We start from the raw sequence: 10,688 nt of genomic DNA, 5'->3' as shown, positions 1-10,688 counted from the left end.
TCTGCACAGCTGACGGGCCAGGGGCCTGGTCACTGGCCAGTGGTCCCTGGTGGTCTGGTGGCTAGGATTCTGTGCTCTCACTGCTGCAGCCAGACTTCAGTCTCCGGCCGGAATCGAAACCTTGATTCTAGCGGCTGCAGGCTGAGGCGACCGGAGATGGCCCCCGCCCCCATCTCCCTGAGGGCAGTGTGTACAGGCTGGGACCAAACCCGGGGCCATGTCCTTCCTTCCACATTCCCCCTGCAGGTTGAACCCAGTTCTCTGGCCAATTTCTTCCTTTCCATCCCTCAATTGGCCATCAGTCCTCTGTGCAGGACAGACTCGATGGCAAATTTTTTTTTAACTTGAGGTGAAATTCACAAAACAAGAAAAATTAACATTTTAAAGTGAACGATTCTGAGGAATTTAATGCATTCAGCACCACCTCTATCTCAGTCCAAAACATTTTCATCACCTCCAGAGGAAACCCCCTGCTCAAGAACTCATCACTCCTGACTCCCCCCTCCCCACCCCCTAGCCTCTGACAACCAACCATCAACCACTATCTGCCTGTGTGGATTGGTCTATTTTGAATATTTCATATAATGGAATCATACAACACGTGGCCTTCAGGGACTGGCTTCTTACACTTATGCTTTCTAGATCTCAGATCAAATGTCACCTCTTCCAAGGGACCTTCCCTGACCTCCCCCATCCCCAGAAACCTTGGCCCACAATCCTCAGCAGCATCTGACGTAGTCTTGACCTTCTGATTCTCTCAGTGGTCCTTCTCCCCAAAGGCACAGGCTCTAAAGGACAAGGATAGGTTTCATCCTCTCTGGAAAGTTGTCAGTGACTGAATGAATGACCCGTGTGACTCTGTCCTTTCCTGTCTCTCTCTGCCCGGTAACGTAGCCTCAACTTCCTCTTCAATCCTCAGATTCAGTACAACAGTATTTAATCATGCACCTACTGCTTGAGAGGTCCTGTCCCAGATACTGGGCTCCCCCAGGGGAAACAACAGGTGGGATCCCCTTCCCCACAGCACCTTCATCATCCAGGTGGAAGCAGTCTACCTGGTGTCAACTTAAAAACTATTTACAACCTAAAAGTTGAGAGTTATGTTTTATTCAGTGGAAATTTTTAAGACTTTAAACCTGGGAGACAGCATCTCAAATGACCCTGAGAGAACTGCTCCTCTGAGGAGGCAGGGGAGGAGACAGGTTATTTAAAAGTTTTGCAATAAAAGATAAGTAGTCTGAACATCAAAATATGATTGTTAATTAAAGAAAACCAGATATCCCAAGTTAAGGAATTTAGCACTTTTCTATGTAGGGGAACATGCAAGAGCCTGGAGTCACTGAAATTATTCCTTTCTTATGCAGCTCAGCTCTCCAGGGCCAGTAACCTTTGTTTTCACACCTTGAGCTCCCTTGGTGCTCACCGTAGGGAGTGGCTGCAGTCACTGATGACTGCTGAACATGTTAGTTGCTCAGTCATGTCCAACTCTCTACGACCCCATGGACTGTAGCCCACCACGCTCCTCTGTCCATGGAATTCTCCAGGCAAGAATACTGGAGTGGGTAGCCATTTGCTTCTCCAGGGGATCTTCCCAACCCAGGGATGGCTGCTAGACTGTAGGTATTCTTCTCCTTCCTGAGTGCTCTTAGGGCTCACTGGCTCACCTTGGAGGGTTGCAATCGCTGATAAACTGTGACATCCCTGTTTACTGATATGGCATAAAATAGTCAATTTCTCACTGCCGACACAGGATTTAACTGCAATCAAAGTTGTTACTAGAAGGATCAACTGTTCCTATCCAACTTGCTTATTCATTCCACAGATATTTATGGAAAACTTACTGTGTGTAGGATTGACATAAATATTAATATCTGGTATTTTACAGTGGGTGTTGAAGGATAGTCTTGCCCAAGAGAGCAGTGTTTGGGACTTCCCTGGTGGTCTAGTGACTGAGACGCTGCACTCCCAATGCAGGGGGTGGAGGTTCAATCCCTAGTTGGGGAACTAGATCTCCCCTGCCACAACTAAGAGTTTGCATGCTCCAACTAAAGATCCCACATGCTGCAACCAAGACCTGGACAAGCCTAAATAAATAAATAAATAATTTTTTTTCAAAAAAGTAATGTTTGAGCCAAGAGAGAGTCATTTAAAGACTGAAGGTAAATAAAGCATTATAGGGAGAAGGAATAGAAAGGACAGAGACCTGAGGATTTCAAGGAGGAGAAAGTTGGCCATGACACCAGTGCAGTGATGAGGGAGATGAGTGGCCCATTCGCTGCTGACTGTTTGAGGTTAGGCAGCATACATTTAACTGCCCCAAGCCTCAGTTTCTCTGTCTGTTCATGAGGATATAATAATGAAGCCTTTTGTAAAAGATGAAACAAAATCCAGTGCACAGGGACCAGCTCAGAACTGGCAGCCGAGAGATGAGCCCACCTGTCCTGGGGGATGGACTCCAGGGGGTCACGGCCGTTGTCGGGTAGGTGTAAACCTCTGCCTCCTCCACCCTTTCGTCTTGCAGAGCCAGTCTCCCACTGTTGCCAGCTGGAGCCAATTATCTACAGCTTATCTACAGCCCCTCCAATTTACCTGAGCCCCCTCCACCTCAACTATTCCTGCTCACTACCTTGCTGACCTTTCCCCCCAGCCTCAGCAGGTCCTTCATCTTTCTGGCATTCCACCGCTCCCCCCATGCCAACACACACACATCTGAAAGCCCACCCTCTCACACTTGCCCTAAATGGGTTTTTGTGGAAGGCAGTTTTACGAAGCAGAAAAGAAAACCACATGAATTTTCCTTCCATGAATCCTCCTCATGGAGCAGCTTTACCTGCTTCATCCCCTCACAGCTCAGAGAGGGTCGGAAACAGGGATAGATGAGCAATTTGGCAGGAGGGCTGAGGGGGATGGCCTTTGGCCACCCGTGGGAAGATGAGGCACAGCAAGGCTGTGGTCAGTCACCCCTTTTCTCAAGATGATGAGCCAGCCAGCTCTCCTGTGCTTGTGTGGTGGCTTTATTTATTTTCACTCAGTCTCACACACCACAGGATGGAGTGGGGTGGGAAAGAAGGACAGTTATAGCAGAAATACACTCAGAAACTCCCCGGCACCCCCATCTCACTCAGAGAGGAAACCAGAGTCCTCACCTCGACCCACAGGCCCTGCGTGACCTGCCCCCCATCACCTCCCTGTCCCCACCTCCTCCCACTCTCCCCCTCCATCACAGCCTCAGCCACATGAGCTTCCTCTATGTTTCACCAACTCACCCAGCATGGTCCCATTTCCAGACCTTGGCACAGACAGTTCTCTTAGCCGAAGGAGGGGGTCTTCCCCCAGTACATATATAGATCCCTCAACTCTGTTCAAATGTCATCTTCTCAGCAGGGCCTTTCCTGATCTCTCAATTTCAATTTTTATGACTCATCCAACACTACCTCTCCCAATCCCCTTACCTCTTTGTTCTCCATGACGTTTATCACCACTGACCCTGCTATACATTTTTTCTTGTTTATTTCTTTTATATGTCTCCCTCACTAGGCTGCTGGCACTACAGAGTCAAGATTGTTCATTGCTCTTTCCTCAGTACCTGGAACATGGTATCCAATCAATAAATATTTCCTAAATGAGTAAAGGAATTTTCTAAATGAATGAATGAATGAATGGTTATGATGACTGAGCTGTAAGTTTAGCCCCAAGCCCCCTGGTGGCCAAAGCAGAAAGGGAAACAAGATTAGTTACATTCTCTGTGAGGATGAAGGGCTTCCCTGGTGGCTCAGATGGTAAAGAAAGGCAGGAGACCTGCAGTTGGATTCCTGGGTTGGGAAGATCTCCTGGAGAAGGGGATGGCAAGCCACTCCAGTATTCTTGCCTGGGAAATCCCGTAGACAGAGGAGCCTGGCAGGCTACAATCCATGAGGTTGCAAGAGTCGGACACGACTTAGGGACTAAACCACAACCCACCACAAAATGACACACACACATACACAAAGAGATGGGTTAAGCAAAACTTATAAACATTTATGGGAACATTTAGGAGACTATCTTCATGACCTTGAGGCATGGAAGGATTCTTAAAAAAGACAGAAATGTACAACTGTAATAGAAAAGAAGGATACATTTGGCAACATCTGATTTTAGAACTTGTCTTCAACAAAATCTGCCAGAAAAAAGATGAAAAGACAAGTCAGGCAAGAATGCTGTGATGTTCACATGTTACAGAGGATGTATATCTGAAATATATAAAGAGCTCTGAGAAATCAACAAGAAAAAGGTAAATATCCCAGCAGAACAGGCAATTCATAGAAGAGGAAACCCAAGTGGTCAACAGATTTTGGCAAAGATGTTCAGCAGATGAATGCAGGTTAAATTCATTTTACACTCACCAGATTGGCAAAAACCAAACAGTTCATAAAAATCATTATATGTCAGCACAACACGGACATCCTCTGCATACAAAGGAGTGTGGATTGGTAATACCACTCAGTGGAACACTTTGACAGTGTCAAGGTTGAAGACAAACACCATGCAAGTCTGCAATTTCTCTCCTGGGTATATACCAACAGTAAACTATGGCCCTTGGGCCAATTCTAGCTATACCTGTTTAGGGAAATAAAGTTTTATTGGAACACAGCTATGTCCACTTATTTACATACTGTCTATGGCTGCTTTCGTGCTACAATGAAAAGGTGGAGTAGATGCAACAGCGGCCATCCCACAAAGTCAAAAATATTCACTCTGTGGCTGCTCCGTACAGGAAGAGTTTGCCAAACTCTGCTCTGGGTCACTGCTTCTCAAACTTCAGTGTGCATACAGATCTCCTGGGAACCTTGTTAAAACACAGATTCTGACTCAGCAGTTCAGGGAGGAGCCTGGGACTCTGCATTTCTAACAAGCTCCCAGTGATCCTGATGATGCTAGCTCATAGATCATGACTTGAGTGTCAAGGATCCATGTAGCACAGGATTCCACCAAGATGTGTCTGTGAACCCTTGCAGACAAAACTGAGAAACGTGGCCTCATCAACATTTTCAACTCATTTTATCTCTGCCCCAAGAAGTCATCATTCAGGTGGGCAGAAACTTTCATTCAACATCTGTTGCACATTCAGTATGAGCCAGGCACACCCGAAGCAGGAAGGGAATCTCATGCATTGATAGCCAAAGAAATCTCCCCAGCCTACAAGGATGGGTGGAAGAGGAAACATAACATGTGGTTGCACAGTGTCCTAAAATCTGGTCCCCAATTCAATCATGTTGTTGCACACATGACCCAAGGGGCCCGTGGATGCCCCAGGGTGGAACATGGCATGGGATAGTTCTTACAGCAGCAACTCCCAGGCAGCCACATGGAAGGCTGCAGTTGCCTACTGGCTATCAGAGGGCAGAGGCCACACCTACGGCCCCAGAGCCCATCAAATGAGTAATCGAGAACAGTTTAGACATTTGTGCAAGTTTCCACTTGCAAACACTTCAGTGTGGAATACTTCTTCCCTCATCCAGTTCCTGTTTGACACACAGAAGGAGATTAAAAAAAAACATTTATTGAAAAATATATATGCATTTGATGAATGAAGAAATGATTCATATTCAATCCCAAGAACCATCATATATAAATGACATTGACAAAAAAATAGTAAAGAGCCAGGTCAGGGTGAAGGGAAACAATTTTGAAGAATGAGAGGACATTTCCCCTGAAGACAGCACTACTCTGGGGTTGGGAGCGTGAGTGCTTTCTAAAAAGGAAAAGAAGAGAGAGGAGTTAACATCTGTCAAACACTTGTGTATGAAATGCTACACATTAGTAAATGAGATTTAATCTTCTCAAACCATCTGAGGTAGGTGTGGTGGTCTCTACTTTGGAGAAGAGGAACCAGAGGCTCCACAGGCCACCTCCAAGTAGAGGGAGGGGTGGGGCAGGGGGTCTGAGTGGTCCCCTGTGGTAAGAATAGGATCAGAGGTAGAAGTTTTCAAGCAGTGGGTTTTGGCTCTAGAGAAGGAACAGTAATGGGGTTTTGAAGGGAGTGAGTTCTCCGTCCCTAGAGGAATTCAGGTAGAGACTAGATAACCACTCATCACTAGATTCTCGGAGCCCCTCCAGATGTTGAAATTCTATGACCTGTTTTAGGCAGATCCTTCTCTGGGCTTTTCCAACTGGAGCTGGAAGGTTAAAAGGGACTTGAATGATCCAAGGCCTCCAACCCCCATTCCCCTGAGTACATGGGGTGTGAGTGAGCTGGGCTCAGACACTTCAGACACACCAAGTGAGTGGACTCACCAAGAGGAAGCACCAAGCTACCCACATCTCCCAGAGGTGGTATGCTACGCCCTGACTTCCTTCTTCTGTCTACTTGTCAGCATTTTTTAACATTTCTAGGGCCAAGCCTGCATTTAAGGCCTCTATGCATGATCACCCACAACTATGTGGCATCTTTATGTTGAGAGCCAACTTCTCTGCACTCCCAGTCTACCCCTTTCCAACAGTGGGCTCTGGCTAAGAAGGGAACAGGCTAGAGCTGCCACCTCCAGGCAGCCCTCCTTCCTGTCTCCTCAGGATCTTCTTGGGAGATGTAAGTCTTCAAGCCCAGGATGTGTTCTGGGGCTGAGAGGTCTTCTAGGATACAAGTAGCCAAAGAGAGAGAGAAGACTAACATACACACCCTTAGATACTGAGGATCTGTTCCAGAGGCTTGGGCTGTGACTCAGCACACAGAGGAAGCCACCTGAACTGGGTAAGTCTGACTTCCACACCAGGTGGTAAGTACACACACCCGATCCTGCAAGAAGTGAGGAGTCAGACATCCTAAAATTTTAATTCCTCCTTCAGTATGGCCCTCAGTGTGTCTGTTCCCAGTCCCCACCATCCCCCTAGAATAGGAACCCCGAAGCCAGGAAGCTGTTCTCATGCTTGTTACTAAGCTGGGCACTATGAGTTATAAATAAATGAGTGAGAGAATGAATGAATGATCAACTGAGCACATGAATGAGTGATTAAATGTATAAAAGTATTGATGAATGGACAGACATATGGGTAGGTAGATGAATGGATGAATGGATAGGTGTGTAGATTCAGAGTAAAGTGGTTGGGTGGATGGATCAATAGATCTAAGGATGGATAGATGGAAGGAAGGGTGGGAGAAAGGGAGAATGGGTGGGTGAGTTGATGTGATTAGATGGCTGAGTGTTCAGATGAATGAATAGACAAATAGAAGAATGGAAGGAAGGTAGGATGAATGGACAGATGGATGGACAAATGCATAGATGGGTGGATGGATGAGTGGACAGATGGACACATGCAAGGATCAGTGAATGGATGAATGGATGGGAGGGCAGACAGAAGGATAGACGGATGGATGGATGGATGGATAAATGGAAAGAGGAAGAAAAAGTGACTACCCAAAACATATTTCAGGCAGAATAGGAACCATGATATGACCCAAGGTCCCACAGACTCTCCTCTTGAAAATCTGGTCTGGACACTAAAAAGTGGATTCTATCCCCAGCCTTGCCCAGTTTTTGGAGCTGGGTCAAAGCCAAGCCACTCATACTCCCAGACAAACCCATGATCAGTCCCCACTACAGCCTTGCAGGCCTGGCCTTGCCCAGGGGAAGCTTTCAGATGGGGCTCCCGCCACTCTCCCAGCCCCAAGGTACTCTGCTGGAAGCTCGGGACTTGATTCTCAATTTATGGGGCAGGGAGGCCTGAGCCAGATCCTCCTGGGGATGGTTCTCAGGGACCGGGCAGGCCACTCTGGGAGGCCACCCCATGGGATCCACACCAGCTGTCAGCAACACGTCAGAGGACCCTGAGGCCTGGTATGCAGTGGGTATGGGTGACCACAGCCCCCAGCAGGGCCTGAGCTCTGGTCTGGGGCCCCCATGCCTATCCAGGAGGTGACAGCTGAAGAAGGCAGCAGGCAGGGCAGCCTGCAAGGCCATGTCCACTCTTTTTGAGGCAGGGTCCTGGAGGGACCTGGGGGGAGTGGCCAGGCTAGTCCACCTGTGAGCCACTAGGCAGCGCCAGCATCCTGGAACCCCAGCGTCCGAGGAACACGGTCTCAAGAGGCAACCGTGGGAGCCAGGTAGAGTCAGGGTCTGATCAGCCCTAGGACTGGAGTCCCCAGGCCAGGGGGAATCCCATAGCAGAGCAGGCAGGGTCCGGGTCCCACCCGTGGCGGGCAGGAGGCCAAAGCGATGCTTGAGCGCCCGCAGCTCAGCCCTGAGCAAAGCATTCTCCTCGAGCAGGGCGGCCAGCCGGCCCTCCAGGGCCGCGTCATTGAGACGGCGCTTCTCGCGGGATCTCTTGGCCGCCTCGTTGTTCTTCCTGCGCTTCTCCCAGTAAACCGTGTCCTTCTTCTCTTCCGGCGTGAACTCCCGCTGCCGGCGCACGGCCGGACCGCGGACCCGCGCTCCCGGCAGAGTTTTGCGGTGACCCTGGGGTACATCTGGGAGGACCAAGAGACCCACATCCATGGTCGCCTGGGAGCCCTGGGGGAGGAAAGACGAATTCTTGGACTGGAAGCAGGAAATTGCCCTGAATGAGTCCCTCTAGTTTATCCTGTATCTCCACCATCCCCAGGGGAGGGGCCCAGGAAAGAGTGGAAATTGGGCTGGAGAGCTGGGTGGGGGCAGAAAGGAGTGTAGCAGCAAGAGTGGGGAGCTGATGGGATGGTTTGATGTCTGAGGGAGAAGTGGGTGAGGCTGCCAGAGAGAAGATGGATTTCGGGCTTAAAAGGAAGCCACTGGAGTCAGGGAGAGTAGGTTGGGTACCATATCCTCAGGAAGACGGAGGCTCTTTCCCAGGAGTTCTTACTACTGAGGAGGTCAGCACACAAGCCAAGGGCTCAGTTCAATCTGAGCTTCAGGGTAGGATTCTTGGAGACCCAGAGAGACACAGGAGGAAAGCCAAACCTAGAAAAAGAGAATATGTGTCCGTGGAGTTAAACTGAGCCAAGGTGGGGTCAGAAGATAAGCCACTACTCACCTGAAAAGTGCCAAGGTTGTACACCAAGATCTCCATCTGCAGCCAGAGGTTTCCACCTGCCCATCCACCCTACTTATATATATTCATAAGGTCTTCTATTCGCCCACTCACTCAGTCATACACCCTTCACCGACCTACCTAGCCAGCTCCCATTCCATCCATTCATCCCTTCATCTACCAAGCATCTATTTATCCATCCATCCTGGTCCCATCACTTCCTGGCAAATAGAAGGGGGGGGAGTGGAAACAGTGACAGACTTTATTTTCTTGGGCTCCAAAATCACTGCAGATGGTGACTGCAGTTATGAAATTTAAAAACGCTTGCTCCTTGTAAGGAAAGCTATGACAAAACTTCACAGTGTGTTAAAAAGCGGAGACATCACTTTGCCAGCAAAAGTCTGTATAGTCAGAGCTATGTAGTCATGTACAGGTGTGAGAGTTGGACCATAAAGAAGACTGAGTGCCAAAGAATTGATGCTTTCAAATTGTGGTGCTGGAGAAGATGAGAGTCCCTTGGACTGCAGGGAGATCAAACCAGTCAATCCTGAAGGAAATCAGTCCTGAATATTCATTGGAAGGACTGATACTGAGGCTGACGCTCCAATACTTTGGCCACCTGATGAGAAGAGCCGATTCATTGAAAAAGACCCTACCTAATGCTAGGAAAGATCGAACGCAAAAGAAGGAAGTGGTAGAGGATGAGATGGCTAAATAGCATCACTGACTCCATGGACATGAATTCCATCTCCATGGATATGAATGTGAGCAAACTCCAGGAGATAGTGAAGGACACCCATCCATCCCCCATTTGATTGTACAATCCTCTGTCTATTCCTTGCCCAGTCACTCATCCATCTGTCAATTCATTCACTGTTAGCTTTATTTTTAAAATAATATTGTGCCTACAGGAAAAATAAAAAATAGACAAATTGGACCTCATGAAAATGTTTAAATTTTGCACAACAAAGGACACTATTCACAGAATAAAAAGGCAACCCACAGAATAGGAGAAAATATTTGCAAATCATAAAGCTGATATAATTTGCAGATTACATAGGTATTTGTATCCAGAATATATAGGAAACTCCTAAAACTCAACAACAACAAATACCAAACAACTCAATTCAAAAACGAACCAAGGACTTGAGTAGACATTTCTCCAAAGAAGCTATATAAATGGCCAAAAAGTACATGAAAAGATACTCAGTATCACTAATCATTAGGGAAATAAAAATCAAAACCACAATGAGATACCACCTCACACGTCCTCAGATGACTACTATCAAAACAGCAGAAAGTAGCAAGGGTTAGCCAGGATATGGAGAAACAGGAACTTTTATGAACTGCTTGTGGGAATGTAAAATGGTGTAGCCATTGTGGAAAACGTTACGATGGTTCCTCAAAAAAAAAATAAAAATAGAATTACCACATGATCCAGCAATTCCACTTCTGGCTATACCTGCTAAATCACTTCAGTCGCGTCTGACTCCTTGTGACCCCATGGACTGTAGCCCACCAGGCTCCTCAGTCCATGGGATTCTCCAGGCAAGAATACTGAAGTCAGTTGCCATACCCTTCTCCAGGGGATCTTCCCAACCCCAGGTATTGAACCACCCTCGTCTCTTAATCTCCTACATTGGCAGGTGGGTTCTTTACCACTAGCACCACCTGGGAAGCCCAGTGGATATATACCTAAAAGAATTGAAAGC

At 47.6% G+C, this 10,688-nt stretch overlaps 1 protein-coding gene across 1 annotated transcript; it reads right to left on the bottom strand.

The window, feature by feature from the left end:
• Positions 1–5,519: 5,519 nt before the first annotated feature.
• Positions 5,520–9,043, bottom strand: NFILZ (NFIL3 like basic leucine zipper). The gene is made up of 2 exons (XM_070374833.1): positions 8,766–9,043; positions 5,520–8,483 (listed from the first exon to the last, which is right to left on the bottom strand). The coding sequence occupies exons 1-2, from the start codon at positions 8,766–8,768 to the stop codon at positions 7,611–7,613; spliced, it is 876 nt and encodes a 291-aa protein (XP_070230934.1). The 5' UTR covers positions 8,769–9,043; the 3' UTR covers positions 5,520–7,610.
• Between the last annotated feature and the right edge of the window lie 1,645 nt (positions 9,044–10,688).

Source organism: Bos mutus, chromosome 7, assembly GCF_027580195.1.
Source record: "Bos mutus isolate GX-2022 chromosome 7, NWIPB_WYAK_1.1, whole genome shotgun sequence".
In the NCBI taxonomy this organism is placed as follows: domain Eukaryota; kingdom Metazoa; phylum Chordata; class Mammalia; order Artiodactyla; family Bovidae; genus Bos; species Bos mutus.
The sequence above is the reverse complement of the archived record's forward strand: the minus strand, read 5'-3'. Positions and strand labels throughout refer to the sequence as shown.